Source organism: Etheostoma cragini, chromosome 8 (assembly GCF_013103735.1).
Source record: "Etheostoma cragini isolate CJK2018 chromosome 8, CSU_Ecrag_1.0, whole genome shotgun sequence".
Taxonomy (NCBI): Eukaryota; Metazoa; Chordata; class Actinopteri; order Perciformes; family Percidae; genus Etheostoma; species Etheostoma cragini.
The window spans coordinates 15,951,643-15,971,738 of NC_048414.1; the positions used below are offsets into that span (position 1 = coordinate 15,951,643).

At 37.9% G+C, this 20,096-nt stretch overlaps 2 protein-coding genes across 7 annotated transcripts in view; both read right to left on the reverse strand.

The window, feature by feature from the left end:
- Positions 1 to 8,681, reverse strand: part of parvb (parvin, beta) — a 16,633-nt gene extending 7,952 nt beyond the window's left edge. The window contains exons 1-2 of one of the 4 annotated variants that reach the window (XM_034879543.1): positions 8,291 to 8,681; positions 1,428 to 1,517 (exon numbers count right to left, since the gene is read on the reverse strand). In XM_034879543.1, the coding sequence (XP_034735434.1) occupies positions 1,428 to 1,517; positions 8,291 to 8,405 (205 nt within the window). In that variant the 5' untranslated portion in view covers positions 8,406 to 8,681. Of the gene's footprint in view, positions 1 to 1,427; positions 1,518 to 3,327; positions 3,568 to 4,902; positions 4,997 to 8,290 lie in introns of those variants that run through there. The other 3 variants (XM_034879542.1, XM_034879546.1, XM_034879544.1) reach the window with 3 other exon arrangements.
- Positions 8,682 to 8,779: 98 nt separating this feature from the next.
- Positions 8,780 to 19,853, reverse strand: hdac10 (histone deacetylase 10). 3 transcript variants are annotated; one of them, XM_034880002.1, is made up of 21 exons: positions 19,657 to 19,853; positions 19,400 to 19,547; positions 17,466 to 17,600; positions 17,252 to 17,348; positions 17,033 to 17,130; positions 16,134 to 16,238; positions 15,958 to 16,026; positions 15,739 to 15,865; positions 15,164 to 15,229; positions 14,457 to 14,516; positions 12,515 to 12,604; positions 12,302 to 12,408; positions 12,137 to 12,204; positions 11,687 to 11,927; positions 11,468 to 11,558; positions 11,261 to 11,346; positions 10,774 to 10,830; positions 10,575 to 10,656; positions 10,077 to 10,265; positions 9,809 to 9,968; positions 8,781 to 9,700 (listed from the first exon to the last, which is right to left on the reverse strand). In XM_034880002.1, exons 2-21 carry the CDS (start codon positions 19,462 to 19,464, stop codon positions 9,669 to 9,671), a joined length of 2,025 nt encoding a protein of 674 aa, XP_034735893.1. In that variant the 5' UTR covers positions 19,465 to 19,547; positions 19,657 to 19,853; the 3' UTR covers positions 8,781 to 9,668. The 3 variants fall into 3 exon arrangements, with proteins under 3 accessions (XP_034735891.1, XP_034735893.1, XP_034735892.1); XM_034880000.1 differs by lacking the exons at positions 19,400 to 19,547; positions 19,657 to 19,853 and adding an exon at positions 18,853 to 18,983 and having other exon boundaries at positions 8,780 to 9,700; XM_034880001.1 differs by lacking the exon at positions 19,657 to 19,853 and having other exon boundaries at positions 19,400 to 19,649.
- Positions 19,854 to 20,096: the final 243 nt, after the last annotated feature.

Genomic DNA, 20,096 nt, shown 5'->3' on the forward strand with positions numbered 1-20,096 from the left:
TGTACATTACTGAGAAATAAAATGAACTTTTTTGATTTTTGGAAAATGGCTGCAATGAAACAAAGAGTGAAAAATTTAGAGGGGTCTGAATACTTTCCGTACCCACTGTATATACACACACACACACACACACACACACACACACATATATATGTATACACACATATATATATATATATACACATATATATATATACACATATATATATACACATATATATATATATATATATACACACACACACATATATATATACACACATATATATATACACATACACACAGTGGGGCTCAAAAGTTTGGGCACCCCAGGTAAAAATTTGTATTAATGTGCATGAAGAAGCCAAGAAAAGATGGAAAAATCTCCAAAAGGCATCAAATGAAAGATTAGACATTCGTATAATATGTAACAAAAAGTTAGATTTTATTTCCATCATTTACACTTTCAAAATAACAGTAAACAAAAAATGGCATCTGCAAAAGTTTGGGCACCCTGCAGAGTTTATAGCATGCATGCATTTGGAAAATTGAGACCTGACAGCGTCATGAATTGTTCTTAATCATCATGTGTAAAGACCAGGTGATCAATCTTAAGGTTTTAAATCCACCATGGCTTCTTCTAAGCAGTTGTCTAGAAAACTGAAACTGAAAATAGTTGATGCTCACAAAGCAGGAGAAGGCTGTAAGAAGATAGCAAAGCGTTTTTAGGTGCCAATATCCTCTGTTTGGAATGTAATTAAGAAATGGCAGTCATCAGGAACAGTGGAAGTTAAAGCAAGATCTGGAAGACCAAGAAAAATATCAGACGGAACAGCTCGCAGGATTGTGAGAAAAATCTCACACGTTTGACTGCACAATCTATCCAGAAAGAACTGGAAGACTTTTGTAAGCAAGAATGGGTGAAGATACCTCAAACAAGAATTAAAGACTCTTGGCCGGCTATAACAAGCGTTTCCAAGCTGTGATACTTGCCAAAGGGGGGAGTACAAGGTATTAACTCTGCAGGGTGCCCAAACTTTTGCAGGCACTATTTTTTGCTTTTCTTTTATTTTGAAAGTGTAAATGATGTAAATAAAATCTAACTTTTTGTAACATGTTATACAAATACCTAATCTGTCATTTGATGCCTTTTGGAGATTTTTCCATCCTTTCTAGGATTCTTTATGCACATTAATACAATTTTTTACCTGGAGTGTCCAGATTTTCAAGCCCCACTGTATTTATGTATATATATCTCCTCTGTGAAATGAGTAACCTTACACTGAGATGCAAAAGTCTTAAGAAGTTGATCAAATTTGAAATGCAATAGCAGAATCAACAACTGTGCAACCAGTTCAGGCAATAATAGTGATTATACAGTAAAGATGTAATTTCAATTAACTAGATGTTCTTCACATGTGCACTTGTGTGTTTGCGTGTGTATATACCCATCAGTGTGTCCTCTGGATGGATTTCTGTCCCTGTAGGAAGCATGGGAGCATTGATGGCATTCTTCCCCTCCTCATGGAGATCACTCACTTGTAAGACACACACAAAAAACACGAACAACAAATTCAATTAAAACAAATCAGCAGGAAAAAACTTGTGAGATAAGCAGGCAAAGACTGTGGAACAGAAATAAAAAGACAACAGAGAAAGCTTGTCAGAGTCACTGCTGGTAACAGTATTAATGCACCATCACCACCAATCCCCATTGTAAGGAAAAGTGTGGTGTACGTTTGTGGCAACTGGTCCTGTTCTACAACCACTACTTCAGTCCCTCCACCATCACTTTTCTCTATTTAGTCACTCACAAAATTGTGTTTATAATATAGATTTCTAGAAATGGGTTGACTCTTACCAGAATTGTAAAGGCGAACTTCACTAGTTTCACACACATAAGTCTGTTAACAGTTCTTGGTGAGTACTACTGTACATGCAGTATTTTAAACAAAGTTGTATACAGCTTTTTGTGGCTCCAGAGGAAGCTGTGTGTAGTCTGATAAAGTCCTCAACTGATATCACTTGAGTCAGTGTCAGCCATGAGTATGATATTGTAAATTCTATTTCAATGATCATTTTGTCAAATACACTATTTTTTGATGATAGGAAATTCTGCAAAAGTGCACTGTTTGGAAGAAATGTTTATCCAGGGATTTGTACTGCAGCCTGAGCATTCACACATCTGTTACTTCCTTATTATTTCTCCTGCCAACTAACGTGATCTCTGCGCCCAGACCGTGATAAGCCCTAGTTCAACAAACTGTGGCGTGTCCCTTTAATGTCCATTAACGTCTTTTTTTTTTTTTTTTTTTTAAATCAAGTAGTTTGGAAATGTATCTTGGCACTGCTTTATACTCAAAATATGGTTAATTTAATTTATACCTTTTATTGAAACCCAGTGGGAAAAACACAATAGGATAAGAATGTGAATTGTAGTCTTTACGTCTTTAAGGTTGATTTAAAGTGACAATACACAGAAAAAGTACTTTGAGTGAAGAAAAATCAATTTCCACTGAGATGCTTTCACTTCTTAATGGAGACCCTCCAGGGATTTAAAGGCTTTCTTCCTCTAATGGCCACATTGCTTTTATCATCCTGCATTTCAATTTGTACAACCTGCAACAGGCTGGGCCCCAATCAATGGTCTCCAATCTGTCATTTCATTGACTTTACTATTTATAAAACCAAGGGGAACCAACAGCTGCACTTAGAGGTTTTTGTTCTACAAATTAAAAGTATGTAAAAATGTATCTATTTATTTGATTGAAATTGTAATGAAAGAAAGTCTAGAACAGTTACAGTGTTTTTATAATACAATCTTAACTTCAAAGCTTGTACAAAGGGAAGATCTACAGAATTACCCTGGGAGGAGAGGTCCCCACAGATCTGATTCGTCCTCCCATAAGAGCTAAATATCTACTATCGCAATACAGATCAGCAGTTTGCTTTGTAATTACAAAGCAAGCTTGCTGCATTTCATCATAATTGTGCTTCTTCCTCCCTCCGTGTCCATGGGACTGCATTACTGCTGCTGGCACTTTACACAATCAAGTAAAATGTGCGTGAAAAAGGTCAAAAATAATTAATTAGCTGATGGCAGATTTCTGCGGAATGATTTATGGAAATAAAAGCACTTTCACTCGTTGGTTGAGAAATATAACGGCAAAGACGCCAGTAGATTTTATAATGCTAAGTAAACATTTTGAAGTGACTACTCACATCTTGATGACCTTTAAACACAACACATTGCTGGGTATTAACCTACAGTTCCACTAAGGTGTCAAGTCCTGCTTCCCTATTTCTACTTCCAAGTTCCTCAAAGTCCAAAATTAAAGCCAAATTTACCTGGTTTCTTCCTCTTGGTCCCACACAACAGCCCCGCCATGTCCCCACTAAAAACCTCCGGATTCCCAACAATGGCACCAAGCAAAGGTAAATGTAAGAGGGTATGTATATGTGTGTGTGTGTTTGAGTGTGTATGAATCGTAGTTGGTGGAACTGAGCAGTAGCAGGGGCATCATCACGTGTTTATTTCTGTCACAACCCTCCACCCCACGTCTGCGGTCCAGTTACAGGAGACGCTGAGGGGGGCGGGGGCGTGTGTGTGTGTGTGTGTGTGTGTGTGTGTGTGTGGGCGCGCTTGGGACAAGAAGGACCACACTGGACATAAATGTGCAAAAGCATGCAGCACCAGTAAACTTCTGTTACACAGTGGACACAGGACCAACTTCACTGACCTACGACAGGTATAGTGTCGACTCGATAACCATATAAATGCACACAGCATGTGTAAAAAGGATGTCTTTACAGGTTTTGGTTGTTGTAACTGACTGCTAAAATTGCTATCTAGTAATTTCACAGCAAATAAGAGCATAGACTTGTTTCTGTGAATAACTGAGCATGTGAATGGAGCCTTTAATCAATCAGACAGCGGCTGTGTTCCTCTTAACAGAATTACAATAATTCAATACAAATCAAAGCCTGCAGTCAAGAACATTTATCTTATGCAAGCGTCATTGCAGAAATGTATGTAAAGAGCTCCCCAGTGTCTTTTTACAAACCAATTTGAAAAAAGGACACAACAGTGACAACATACGGTCTGACTTCTCTTTGCTTTAGCGATGAAAATGTTAATCAGTCTGCATCATAAACAACAGCATAAAGCAGATTAAAATCGACCTTGTCTGGTTTGGTTCCACTACATGCAAGTGGGGGGGGGGGGGACTCGGATGCAGTTCACTGTGGCACAGGGGAGGGTATAAATAATGCAGCAGTATGAAGAAAATAGACAGGACCTTAAATATAGCTCTGGTTATTTACACCAACACAGACACCAGTGAGTAACAGCAGCTAGGAGACAACAGAATCTCTGAGTATGTTCCAAATGGGACCTTTAGCAGACATTAACTCTTTAACTTATTACACCTAAAATTTACTTATTTTTATAGTTTATTTACTTTACATGGTAATTCTGTTTTCTCCATGTTGTATTGCTTTTTTGCTATTTTTGTAGGTTTTTGTCCAAATCAAGAGTCAAAAGATAGAGGGAGTAGAATTGCTTTAAAGACCATCTTTTTTTGTGAGTAGGTCTAATATGTTTAAAATAATACTAATAATACCATACCTGTTTAGTCAACATAATGTACCAACGATTACGATGTTTTTACTATTTGTACAGTATCTGCAAGACAATTCTAAATTCTTAAATCACAAGCATAGTCAAGAACAAAAAAGACAGAAAGCAGAAGTATAAAAAAATTAATCTATCGATTCTATGTTTAAGTTGTACCATTTTTGGATTAATGAATGCATAATACACTCAATTCTTCATCTCTTTTTGGTAAAATTAAACAATATAAGAAGTATGTGAAGTGAATAACACTGTTAAATGTTAAAAAAAACAATAAACAGATGACTTACTATTGTCAGCATCCGTAGAGTGTAAATACTCTTCACCCTCTGATGATGCAGCGAGGATGTGACCTGGTATTCATCCTTACCATCCTTATAAAGCAATAACATGTTTTTTGTCTTCACTAAACTATCCCTTACTTACTCGCTTACTTATCGCTGACGAGGGCTGTGGAGCCTTGTCAGAGAAGTGCAGACTTCCTTTCACTTTATCAGGGATATACAGAAAGAGCCATGGACATGTTTCTTTGAAACATATGTCAGCAATTTGCAGAAATCTGGGCTCTGTAAAGAAATGTTCCTTTATGTCTTGTTGAATGGCCTCAAGTAACACTTTCCATCCCATTTCTGACACAACAAGAAGAGGGTTTAAGGGCTTAGAACTGAACTACAATGTGTATGTGTTGTTGCTAAGGAGTGTCAACACAAAACCAGGAGTATTTTTTCTTCAAGGCACAATTCAATTACACTATTAAAGATTATTCAGCAAATGTGAAACAACTTTTTGATGGGGTGTTCCTCTTCAAGAATATAAAGTACCACACCCAAATGTACCACAAACCACAACAACAGAAGCAGCAACACCCAAGATCACAAGCTGTGCTCTATTACTAAAGACTAAACTTCAGATACTTCCATCCTGTTATACTGTTATCTAATTCAAACATCACCGAGATTGCCTTTCAAAATAAGCTATAGTGATTCCCTTCTGTTTAGCCATCTGATGGCAAAATTAAGGTCTGGGGACCACCAAGGGTTTTGGGAGGTACTATGTTGGAGGTTGCCAAATCAGGGAACCGTTGTATTTTTATTTTGTATCATTCATTACATATTAGCCTAAAGGGAAAATGCTAAAGAGAGTACCAATTTCCCTACGTTTACCTCTCTTATACCTGCTCTAATTTCAACGCCAGAGTACTATGAGAGATTTCCTGACTTATACAACCAGGGGTACAGACCTGCGGCTCCTTGCAGAGGATAATTAAGGTTGACACATCGGAACTTGGGTTAAAAAGGAAGGCATTTGGAGGATTCTGTATAATAGGACAACCTAGACAACATGTGTTGGCATATTCAGTCTTGAAATTCCGACTTCTAAGGAGGAATATAGAGAAGCTACAGACATTTTGGGAAATTGTGTTCCCCAGAGCCAGAAAAAAAGATGTGTGTGACAGCTCCATGACGAGGTTAGCCTAGCTTAGCTCAAAGACTGGAAGCAGGGGAAAACTGCTAGCCTATCTAACAAGAGATACAAAAATTCCCATTGACATATAAAGACTGCCATGTTGAACGGACGGCTGCAACTAATGGTTATTTTAATATTCATTATCATGTAAACTGACATATTCGTTTTTCAATTCATTGTTTTGTTTGCAAAACCAGAAAGACGATTTTAAGAATATCCCATCACAATTTCCTCAAATCCTAAGCGACATCTTAAAAAAAGCTTGTTTAGTCTGACTGTCCACAAACACAAATATATTATATGAACTATAACAGTAATAAATCAGCAGCAAATCTGATAAGCTGAAACCAGCAAATATTTTGCACTTTCGCTTTAAAAACGACCAAAGCAACTCTTATTTTAGCAACATAGATTGCACAACTTACCATTAAAATTTCTGTTCAATTGATGTTGATTGGTTTAAAATACTGATATATCGTTATTTCTAAACAATACATTAGGCGTCTCTCACTCCGTGAATAAACATATCATGCTCCAATTTCTATAACAACTTCACATTTCTACTGTATCTGTATCTTTTGTGGTCAACAGTTTTGGGAGTTTATTTAGAGAGAAACTGGTATAAGTTCATTATGTACCAAGTTATATTAACCAACAGCACATCTATATCACTGTTGGAGCTTTAAGCACAACCTTCAGCAGCAAGACAAACACTCTCGTTTACTCATTAAACCAGGAATCCACCTCCCAGTTATCATTGAATTAACTCACTGGGCTGAGCTGTGTACTGGTTTCACTCTTTAACCCCTTAAAGCAGCTTTAAGGTTCACAGAATCCCCTGACCTGGCAGGCAGTATTAATCAGTGCTGCAACTCACAATTATTTTAATTTTATATTTGTTTTTGTTGTTAATCACTGTCTGAAAAACTGTATTAACAGTCTGAAATCCAAATCTATTTAATTTGCAAAGATATGAAACTGTAAAGCAACAAATACACACATTTAAGAAGTTGATCTGAGTTTCTTTTGGTATTTTTTCTCAATAAATTGACAAATGATGAGTAGATTATCAAAAACAGTCAATCAGCTAATTGATTTATTAACTAATTGCTTTAGCTCTAATGCATATCATGTATCATCTCGTTGCAGCTCTACACTGAAGCTATATGATGGTGTCTTGTGTATCATTTTTTATACATATTTCTCCCCCCAAAATTCAGCCTGACGTTAAAATTCAAACTGTTAAATCTACATTTAAAGACGAGTGGAAGCCCATGGTTTTTAGATGAAATGTAAGGAATGTTAAAGAAGCTCCTAAACAATTAACATGTCTCTGTCCTCCTCCTTTAATGGAAATAACAAACACATGGCAGTGAGCATACACACACAAACATACACACACACACACACACACACACACACACACACACACACACACACACACACACACAGAGACACACACAGATAGAGACACACACACACACACAGACAGACAGACAGAGAGAGACACACACAGACAGAGACACACACAAACACAAACACACACACACACACACACACACACACACACACACACAGAGACAGAGACACACACAAACACACGTTAAACCTTGCAGCTGTCTGTTTTACCACACAGTGACTGGCCTGTGGGAGGGCAAAAAACAGTTTGGCCAAGAAACTGGAAAAGTGGGACATTAAGTCAATGTTTCAATATACAAAATATAGCGAGAGCAGTGATTCTCTTACATCCTTATCTTAAAAACCTTCCATTCCTGTCATCACTGTGCCTGTAGGACCTATTTATGTTCATGACCTCATGTTAAAATGCCTGTGGAGTTGCTAAGAGAACTTTGTCTCGCCTCTCATTCGCTGAGAGAAATATGAAACCCATATCAAACTACACTAGGGCTGATGATATGTCATGAACCTATAAGATATGTCACACTAATCAGAAGGATGTAAATGCAACGTTTGAGCCAGATTACAATAGGATAGCCTACCAAAGAAAGTCATAAAGTCAAGATAAACTGAGTACCAGGGAAACACGATCAACGTTTTCATGTGTGCCAGTGATGTCCCAGAGAGAATATTTTTATAGCGTACCATGTGATTGCAGCACCATGCACACAAAAAACGCACACACAACAATGGTAACAAATAATGAAAGGTCTTTCATAATATTAGAATGGAAAAAAAATGACTTAGGCCTACCTTCTTTAGACTTTTTCTTTCGCACCAGGGTTCCTCCTAATTTCCCGAGGAAAGATTCGTCCTTTTTCATTTTTGCGTACTGCGGGGTCGCAGATGTGTTCGCAGTCCCAGACATCTGATGATCTTTCAGTAGGATGCGTTTGTGTTCTCTCACATTTATTCATTTATAATGTCACTCTTCCCTGTGATGTGCTCAGGGCACCGATGTAAGATCATGGACTGTATATAAGGACACCAAATCACATGCAGACGGAGGAAAGCAGCGCTGGTCGGGCATCAAGATCAACACAGACGAGAGACTCACATGTGATGCGAGTAGAAGCTGTTTCTGCTTCAATGGCTACTGACGGTTCACCCCACAGCGCCTCCTAACGGCAGGATGATGAACAGGGTCAGCGTTTATCAAGTCTGGCAGCCTTAAAAAATGACAGCATTATCCAGGATTTTTTTATGTACTTGAATGTTTGAATGTATACACTTACAATGAAAATAAATATTCAGTGAAGATAAACTAATCTAAATCTAGTATATAGAGCTTTTCAAGAAACGAAGACCATTAAATTAGTTTTTTTGAAAAGGTAGTCTAATAGGTAGTAAGAGTTTACATTCTCTGAGTGGTGGAAGAAGTATTGTGATCATTTAGGTAAAAGTAGCAGCCCTACACTATAGAAACCCCTAAATGTAAAAGTCCTGCATTCAAAATTCAAATTCTAAAGTACTAAATTATTATCAGAGTTATATTATTATAATGTTGATCCATTGTTAATTATGCCTTAGTGTAAGCAGTACTTTAATGCTGTAGTTGCTTGAAGATTTACTATTTATTCTTTAACAGAGCAACTCATGTTTTGTGCGTAAAACTTAACATGAACTATTGCGGTGAAATACATGTAGTATCTCAAAATTGAACTTACTATAGTCTTTACTTTTACAAAATTACCGACAAAATCGTGATAGAAGAACAAAAAATAAAAAAGGTTAACTTTTGACAACAAAGATTTAAGATGAATTCAAACAATATTAGGCTTGAGTTATTGAAGGGAAAAAATCTCAATCACATCCTAATTTATAACACAAACCTCTATATGTCCAGTATGGACAGACATTACTCATGTAAACATATTTTTAATAAAATCAAACAAGATCAATCATTTAGATTGAGTAGGTAATGTGTGAATCAAAAGCACTTAAAATCAATGTAACAATCAATCATAAAGTTCATAATAATAGATTCACAATATTTTCATTCATTTTGGTTATGCCGTATTAAAAATACAATTTATTATAGGGCACAGTGAGAATGATAAATGCACCATTTGGACAGTAACACCTGGCCAAACTGCAACATTTTTTTAAGACATTTGAAGCAGGATTGGCTTCAGAACTCGTCCCCTCCTCCAGTCTCTGGTGCTGTTTTTAGGAAACAGAAGTTCCAATTAATGTACAGGTGAATATTAAATTCTGTGGATGTCACATTGTGAGTAATGTTATTATCTGATGCTGCTGTTGTGAACTCACCTGTAGTCTGCAGTAGCTTCCAGTCCACCTGCAGCCTGTGTCTCAGTCTCTCCAGCGCCTCCACGTCCTCTGGTAGTGGAGCATGAAGCTTCCCTAGAGAGGGGGCAGCGTCCCCGATGAGAGAGGAGGCAGTGGGGCCGACACATGACGTCTCACCTTCCTGAAACGACAAAATTACTGACCACTAAGTAGAACACCTGCCATTTAAACCTTTCCAAAAATTAAGGAAAAGATAAATAGTTTTACTTCCTCCTCTTCTCCTTCTTACCTGCATGAGTACCAGTGTGTGTCCTTGTGCGATGCCCTGCAGCAGGCCTGTTAGTTGTTGCCACACACTGTCACACAGCCCGCTATCTGGCGTCCGAGCCAACAGAACCAGACTGGGGTCAAACTCATATCCCAGAGGCAGAAGGAGGCCCAGCACAGCCTGTGTAAATCCTGACACGTCACTGCAGCCCTATAGGGGGACAAGCAAACACACTTGTACACATCTGTCATTTAACAAACACAAACAGTCCCGCACATAAAACACTCACAGTATTATTTCAATATTTAGTGATATATTCCAAAGTACATTGTAAAAACAAATTGTTGTGTTCATTACATTAAATTAAAACCTAAAACAAAAATATGTTCCTATTAGAAGTATTTTAAGATTTCATGCTGTGACAGGATCATTCAAAACGCACACACACACATACTGTATAAACACATGTATTATATACATATTTTACACATATACATATACTACTGTAATACACAGTACCTTCTTCAGATACACAGGAATGTGATATTTGCATTTCTGTTCCTCTGCCTCCCTGTTGCTGAACTGCACCACAAGTGTTTTCCTAAAAGATGGAAAGATTTCTTTCATCATGTTGGGGACAGGGGCCTTTTTTTTTGCTGAAAGAGGTACAAGTTTTTAATCAAAAAGTCTAATTCAGGTACACACAGATGATATTTACCCGTTCTCTGTGCCGCGACTCGAGACCACCGCGTCTCCAACACACACAACCAAAACCCTGCATGAGAAAGCCGTACTAAATCAGATTACTCATATTCAGTTAAGTCAGCTTGTTATTTAAAGGAAACGTTCATCCCTTGAAAACTGTATCTGAAGCTGAAATTCCTAAATTTGGACGCACCACAAATGAGAAAAATAAACCAATTAACCAATTGACACAAAATCCAATTTTTTTTTTTATCTACTGTTTCTACTCTGTAAACCGACTTTGAGCTTGGGAAGAGCGCTATACAAATTCAATTTATTGTTATTATAAACCATCTCCTAGCTTTAGCTTCATATGTAGATTCAAAAATGTAGAGCTATTCCTTTAAGGGTGGATGTTTCCTGTAACGAGGCATGCTGTCTCATTACTGGATCCCTTTTTCTATCTCTATAATCAAAACATACAGTCTCTGTCGATATGGATTAGATCCACATTGCTATACCTGTTGCAGAGAGCAGTTGCAGCATGCTGGAAAACACACGTCATTGCCATGGAGACGTCAGGGACTAGCGCCAAGCCATTGCAGATCTGAGAGGCAGTAATTAAATATAATGCCATCTGCATTCATCTGGAGCTCATGTAGGCAGGTCGGGAAAGCAGATCATATCACAGCACACAAACGAGAAGACAAATAACATCCAGACCGTACCTCATTCCTCTCCATTTTCTCTACAAGGGCAATAAGACTGGAGAGGGTTGTGAGAGTATTGCTGTCATCTGCATCTTTGAGGAAATTCTCCCTTATGGTGAAAAAAAAAAACACATTTTTAAATTATAATAAAGAGCCTTTTAAACTCGGCTCCTCCGATGATAAACTCTTCCTGTGTCAGTAATAAGAACTGAAGTTTATTGCTGTGAAAAATGTAACCTTAGTTTGTTGACTATAACCGGGTCCTCTGATGAGCTGAAGCGTTTACATCCGGCCGGGCAAGCCACGCCATTAGGGAGGACTAAAGCAGTGCGGACAGCAGGAGCGACACGTTTTGGGGGCTCTGGCCATACCGCTTCCTCTGCATTTTTCTCCTCTTCAACCTTTTTCAGCTCATCATCTTCTTCTTCTTTTGCTAATTTAATGCGCTTGGTGGTGACCTCAGAGGTGGGCAGCTCAGCTGGAGAAAGGAGTAGGGAGTTATTTGATGAAGCAGTGGATATAAACGTCATCTCTGACTGAGGATAGCAGTCCAAGGCTAGATTAGCTGTTACTCGCATAACACAAGTGAATCTCAGGCCGGACTGTCAGTGGCAGAGTTGCAATGGCGAGAAGGAATAGCTTAAAGTTTAAGGAATAGCTCAAAAAAGAAGAATGTGGATACTATACCTGCATGTTTGAGGCAGGACCAGTACTGCCTATGAGCTGATCGGACACAGTGAAGGGACTCAAGTGCACTGGAAAAAGAAAAATGGCTTATTTACAGTCACTCACACACACACACACACACACACACACACACACACACACACACACACACACGTTGAGACCAACCTTACACAGGGACCATCGAGATTTGCAGGTCGAGGCGCAGGATCTCCAAGCAGAGTTTGAACTGTTTCACACACAGACTGGGGAAGGGAAGTCAAGTTGTATCCTCCCTGGAATACATACATGCACACAATAAAACATTTTAAAACCATATGTTCCTCCAACTTGATGGTAGCAATATGTGCATGTATGTTTGTGTTGTATCTGCAGCCTGACCTCCAGCACGGCACACAGTTTCCCTCCTGCGAGGTTCATCAGGAGGTGAGTTAGGTGGGCAAAGATGTCCGGGCTGGCACACATTTGACCCTGAAAATAAAGACCAACTGCAGTCAGTTTACCATATATTGGGCCAATGATGGCAAACAGACTGGACACAGAGTTTTACAGTACTCACAAGTTGTAAGATTAAAGGGCAACGAGACATAAGTGAAAGGGGTCCACAAGCATATGATGCTACATACACTGAGTGGCTACTTCATTAGCAATACTTGTAAAATCTAATATAATACAACACAACTGCTTAGCCATAAACTGTACTCTATGATGCCTAGTTAGTATTGATGTTGTACTGGACTGCATTATATTCAGAGGTGTTTCTAATGTTCTGACCCCTCAAGTATGAAAATAGGAAAGTATAAACAAAAACAACTCTCAACATAACATAGTCCAGGGCCCCATTTCAAGAAGAAGGTTTTACAAACTCTGAGTCTAACCCTCATCTCTGAGAGGATTTACCCTGAGATGGGAAACTGAGTTCTCGGTTTCAAAACAGCTGATATGAGTATGTTCACGCACGTGCACCACCGCAATAAAAAGGCAGCATGAATAGAGTCATAATACTATGATTTACCATGGTAACAACCACAAACAAACGGGTGGGAGGATATTCATGTAAACATACAGTGAGTTAAAAAAAGAAAAGAAAAAAATCACAGCGGCTGCTACAAAAGAGAGAAAATTTGCGTGGGAGAAAATAACTGCTGGAGTAAATGTGTACATGCATAGTGTATATAATATTCAATCATAAGTATGGCCTATTATTACTGGTGAAATGGTATTGAACCTATAATCTATTTCATTTAGGTGCAATAGGTGAAAAAGTACTACACCTACTAATCCCATTCTGAGGCTGCAGCACCAAAAATCTTTTATTCTAAGGATTGACATCATTCACCTGCAATAATAGCCTACTGTGGAACTCCTTTTAAATGGCTCTTACTGGTTGTGACCAGGAACAATACAAAAACGTTTTTAAACACATTTCAGAGTGAGTCACATTCTTCTGACAGTGCTTTACAGTGGCTTTACAAATGTGCTCCGCATCACCAATGTTGTAAAGAAAACTGCTGTTTGCAAAAGAATTAATGTGTCACAAATAATCTGCTGGGAGAGAATGTCCAAGATGGGTTATGTTAGTGATGTTATACGTAATGTAGCCTATAAGCTGCATATCAGACTGGGAAAAAAAATAATACAGCTCAAATAATGTCAGGCCTTCAGTATCATCTCCCAACATATAACACCCTGCGTAGTACAGCAGCTTTATCATCAACGGGATCGTCGACACAAGGTAATGCCTTGTTTTTAGAAAAGAAAAAAGTTTTATAGTCTGCATATTAAGTTGATAAACCAATTCTGTTTTTTTATTCATGCAAAGTGCGCTATAAATGCGCCTGATACAGACTGAACGAATGAATGAGGAAATTAAAGAGCTGAGTAAGAGGGAGGAGACTGAGAGAAACTCAAGGTTTGTTAAAGAAAACCTGCTCCCGACCAGGTTAGGTTCACAGACTCGGTTACCATAGTAACTGACTCTGAGATGAAGTTACCTCCCTTTCTGAAAAAGAAAACCCAAAGTTTCCCTCATCTCAGGGTTAACAAACTCAGTTTTCACTAAACCTGCTTTCTGAAATGGGGCCCAGTACAACACCAACTTTAACTATGTCCTGAATAATAAACACATAATTACACATTCCGCAAATATCTCCAAAAACAGAACATTATAAACTTCGTAAAGCAGAACTAATGGCAGAGCTGTCGTATTGATTTGCAACACATTGTACAGGTGTGCCTAAAGCGGCCACTGAGTCTTAGGTCAGCATACACAGAAATCTGCACAAATACTACAATGTCATTTTAAGCTATGTATATTCAGTACCTCAGGGTCACCGATGGCCGAGTCAAAGCCTGCAGACACCAGGACCAAGTCTGGGCTAAACTGTGACAAAGAATCACAAAATGAATCATATATTGACATAAATAATCTCCAAAACAGTATCTGCAAAATGTGAACTGTCCAAAATCAGACTGATGTCATGAAATGGCGCATGTACGACACGCCAATTCATATCCCATTATTGGCGTGTTATCAAGACGCATACTCGCTTTTTAGCGTGTTTATCAACGCCATTGGCTTTCATTGCCTTACATTACCTTGCGATAGCATGTGAATTTATGCCGTAGCGAGTAGTATGAAATTGCAAAAAATCTGCATAGGGGGGTTGGTGGGGAGGTGGATGGGTAAAACAAAGGACTCTCACACCGGGGATCGTGTCCCGTGTGTCAGGTTTCCTAAACTCAACTGTTTTTCTTTTTTTTTTTTTACTAAAACCAACCCCTTTCTTCTTTTCCTAAACCCAACAGGTTCTTTGTTTCCTAAACTCAACCCACGTGTCACAGTTTCCTAAACTTACCAACTTACTAACCGTTACTTTCTTGTAACGTGTATGTTTACGCTTCCTGTACACAGCGTAGACATAAACGCGGGGAGCTCAAAATGTGTGCAGATAACACGCCACATGGCTAAAGAAAGTCAGTGTGTATGTTTATGCAAAGTCATGATGTCATGTTGCCAAAACGGCTTACCTCGTATGCGACTGGCAGAAGGATGTGACAGAAGACTGATAGATAGTCACTGTTTTTCATTCCCACCTGAAATATCACATATATATCATACATGGGACCGTGTTTATAAAAAACATTCATACACACAAACGTGTGCACACAACCATCAAAGCTTGATTTAAGCAGATTTAAGTTTTCACATTATGAATGCAAAAATACAGCAATATTTCTGGATCCAGTTTAAAAAGATTAGTAATGCTGCTCATTTGTTCCTAACTGCATATTTTACTTTGTGGTCACACCATGAAAGCACTTTAGGGTCTGTTATTTATGATATGATTCTTTGATGAACCGATTAAGGTTATGAATATTAAAAACTGTCTTTTTGAACAATTTCTTCTTCAATTTTTCAAAAGACAATTAATATTATTGTTAAAGCAGAAACTCCATAAACTTTTTACTCTTATTACACTATTACCCTTTTTCAGTCAATACAAAAGGGAGGCAAAGATAAAACAAACAGTATTTTTTGAAAGAAGGCCTAACAAATTCAAAAAGGATTTACAATAACTTCAATTTTTTGTTTGGTTGCTTACTTTGTTCCACGGGACATTTATATTGAATCCTGCCCCTTTCTCTTTGCCAACACTGTCGTAGTCTGATTCTCGAAGTTGAGGCCAGAATTTCTGATGCTCGTAGCGGTGCCATGAGAAGTAGAGCACGCTGGGAATAAAAATGTAGTATGCAGAATGTATAATGCCAGAAGACAACATTGACGTAAACAATTCAGGATCCTTCAGATAGGAAAGACTCACCTTGGATCATCTTCAAAACAGTACTGCACCCCTTGACCATGATGTACATCCCAGTCAACTATCAACACCCTAAATATATAATGTAAAAAAATATATATTAAGAAGTAAACTAACATATCGAGGCAGAATGAATGCAGTAGGTCTTGCATGAATAACAAAAATATATCTTAAGTTACCTTTTAACCCCATATTGTTGCTTGGCATATCGAGCTGCAATGGCCACATTGTTGAAAACACAGAATCCATTGGCAGCACTGCGCATACTGTGGTGTCCTGGTGGTCTGTCAGCGATGACAGAGAAGTGGTATACATGTCAAGATTTATGCAGTAATTAATAATTAATTGAGCCTATACAGAGAACAAGTGCTTCATAACTGACAATCGCTTAGTATTTAGTTTATAATTATGTAAAAAGTTTTTTATAAAGTAGCAGAATTTCAGAAGCTATAAACAACACTTGGTATTTTGTAGCGGTTGCCTAAATGCTATTTTAGTTCCACACATCCCAAATATATCTCTAAAAGTTTATTTCACATATCAAAATTCTCAAATATTTGGGATATTTCTAGTTTGTATAGAATACCTTAACTGGTTATCGTTCAAGCTTCATCTCAACTACTCAATGTTCTATTATTATTATTAATATTATTACATTATTTTGTATTATGTGTGTAGAACCTTCTATTTTCAGGTTTCTTTTGTATTTGATGAAACTTGAGATACATTGTCCATCTAATCATCATAAAAAAACTATTTTAAGTATTTTATTAATTGTATGAGGAGTGACTGGCTCAGCTTTTTAAAGTACTGTATAAAAATGATTTTATCTATGTGAGCTTGATGCTTGACAAAGGTCACCGAATGAAATTGTGCTTTCTTGATTAACTTAGTGCTTTTCTTAGCTTTGCATGACAAATACTAGAATATCAGAGTTGTGACCAAGTAATGCCTATCAACTTATCAATAAATTGATAAGCACCAAAACATTTAACGAGAAAAACGAGATTCATACACACTCACTGTAGCATCTGGGTACAGATCCTGACTGCTATATCTATGTTGTAAAAGGCCTCACCTGACCAGAGCCATGCCGTTCCTCACCTTCCCCGTCATAACACTGTCCACAAGCTGCAGTGCGGCGCCTGCAGCCAGCTTGGCACAGTGATAGATGTTCTGGGACAGGAAATAAAAAAGAAAAATGTTTACAGTAGCCAGAAGTGAAGCTGATCTATAGCTACAGATAAATGACAACAGTTGCAAGTCAGCTAGTAAGAATATTAAGTCTAGGACTAACTGGGTGGAAGTAGACGTCACCATACTGCCGGGTGAACTCCTGCAGGTCCTCCAGAGTCATATATGGTGTCTTCTTCACCGCCTCCAAGTACTCCTCACTGTTAAGAGCAGCAAAGTGTGTGTCGCTGAGTGGCTTTAGGTATTTATTTCAACCCTCACATGGTAGAAAAAGGAACTGAACCAGGTGGGGGCTCTTAGTCGACATCAGGACTGACCTGTGAACTAGCAGGATGTCTGCATCCGTCGCCTCGCGGACCGGTACGGAGACACAACGACCAGCAAGACCGGTCTTTATCAAAGCTTCATGACACACTGTCAGCCGCTCGGGAACCTCAATCTTACATGCAGGGCTGGAGAAATAAATTGTTTTAACGATGATCCATACAGTTAAATTTGGAGTTTAAGATTTGTATATTATTCTAGATGATGTTTTGATCTGTATTATTTGAAACTATTTTTTTTTTCATCATTTGTGGTTTGATCATTTTATTATAGAGTACAAACATCCAAGAAAACAGATAGGAGAGGTGAAAATGCAGTTGTTGATTTTTTGTTCCTTTTGTTTTTAATTTGGTCCATGATTTATGTGCATAATAACTACATGACACAAACACAAACAGATAAATCTCTCCTAAAATATGCAAAATTATTTCAAAGAAGTTTGTTATAACCAGAAGTGTCAAGAAACAAAGTACAAATACGATGATGCCTTACTTAAATAGAAATTATGGGTGTCCATACTTTACTGGAGTCATTATTTTACAGCAGACTTTTTACTTATACTAGTTACATCTTCCATGCAATTATCTGTACTTTATATTCCTTACATTTTAAAAATAGCCTTTTTACTCCTATTTTAGTAGGGCTTGTTTGGTGAAAAAACACAAAAGCCTATCCAGATAAATTGTGCCATCCAAAGTGAATCCGTCGCCCTCACAGATTCCTGCAGCTAGACTTGGATGTACATTTACATTCAACGAAGGCTATTGATAACATTCCTCTGAACTTTGACTTTTTGACTTCAATACTTATAGCCAACTAGTCATCATATCTTCTGCTCCATGAAACACATTTTAATGCTCAGTGGTACACATAAATGGTTCTTTAATGTATTTGCATTGTACTATAATGCATTCACTTTCAATAGGCATGAATGCAGCTGAAACAGGTGCACCCCAAATGTTTAAACATTAACATTTTAATATAACATTATAGTCATTATGGCCTTTAGAAAAAACATTTTAGGGAGGTGGGGTGGTGCCCTACAGGCCCCTGTGGCGCTGCCTTACCTTCTGTCCTTTACGGCATTTTTTTCCCCTTACCCTTACTTTTACACTTTAAGTAGTTTTGAAACGAGTACTTTTACACTTTTACTTGTGTAAAAAGCTTGAGTTAATACTTTAACTTCCACAGAAGTCTTTTACCCCTTTATAACCCCTAGTATCTATACTTTACCGGAGTATTGAATGTGAATACTTTTGACATCTCTGGTTGTGTCTACCTGCCACAAAGTTTAGCTAGCTATACCAATGTAATTTATATCAGCCACAAAATCAAACTCTTTTGAAAAGAAAAAGACAGTTACATTTTTCATAAGCTTACACTACATTAACACAGCAGTTGAGCTTGCCAGCAATAAGTAAATAAAAAGTGCTGAAAAAGAGAGCAATTAAAGCAGCAACTATACTGTATGAAAAACACATTGACGACAAAAACACCTAAAGAGGAAATCTGCAAACATTTTTATTTTTAATTTAAATGCGCCGACTGCGGGTGCGCCTCACAAACTGTTCAGGCTAGCTACAACGAACCGCAACATTAGTTCCTACCATTATCACCGATCTGAAGTACTTACTGTTAACTAGCTAGCGAACGTTAGCTGAGTTAGGTTAGCATAGATTGTAACGTAGCGCTATGCTTTATAAAAGGTAACGTTACTTAGTTAACTACATAGTTAGAGGAATGCAATTAAGTGAAAAGTACATTAACGTTGACTTTACGACGCAGTCGTGGTAAAGTTAAGTTATTACAAAGCGTAATTCATTCAGACTCAACGTTAACGTTATTTGATTGGCTACCTCGCTAAAGTTATATGTACAATGTGTCGTTACCACCCCGGTCATGCTAGTTGGCTAGCTAAGTTACTTACTCAACCCAGAGCAATTTGTATTTGGTCATCTCCTCATCATAAAGCAATGCTGTTCCCATCGTCATTATTTCTCAGACCAGTGAAACTGCAACACAAATAGCAACGTCTCTGCAAGGCTGCGACTTCCTCCTGTAGTAGCAAACTGTTTCTAATATGATATAAAGTAAGTCAGAAAAAAGGCAAAGACGGAACATCAATGAGTAAGCTGCTGTATCAAACTTTGACATTCACCGACAACTGCACAGTATAACGGATACCGAGCACGGATGTCCCCGGGTATTAAGAGAACGAGAGACGTCCTTTCTTATCTGCATACTAGTAAAACTAGTTAGTCGTTTTAAGGGGGTAGCCAAACCGTTTAATGGTGCATTAGCGCCACTATTTGGACGGTGTCAGGTACTTGCTTCTGCAGAAGACACCTTAACAAATTGAAAAACGGGCTTTGTCACTGCCCGATGTAAGTAGAGTGCAGATTTGGCCTCTTGGCCAGGTCATGTTTGTAAATGAGAAGTGGTTCTCAAACAGTTTACCTGGATACATAAAAAGGTTAAATAAAAAAATAAAAGATTCGAGTCGCGCATGTTCAGATTTAAACGGTTTACGGCATAACGTTTCATAATTAAATTTGTGAAATCCTTGAAAGAACAAACTTTTATCGTTACAAACAATAACAGAAGATGGGAATCATTTCAAAAAC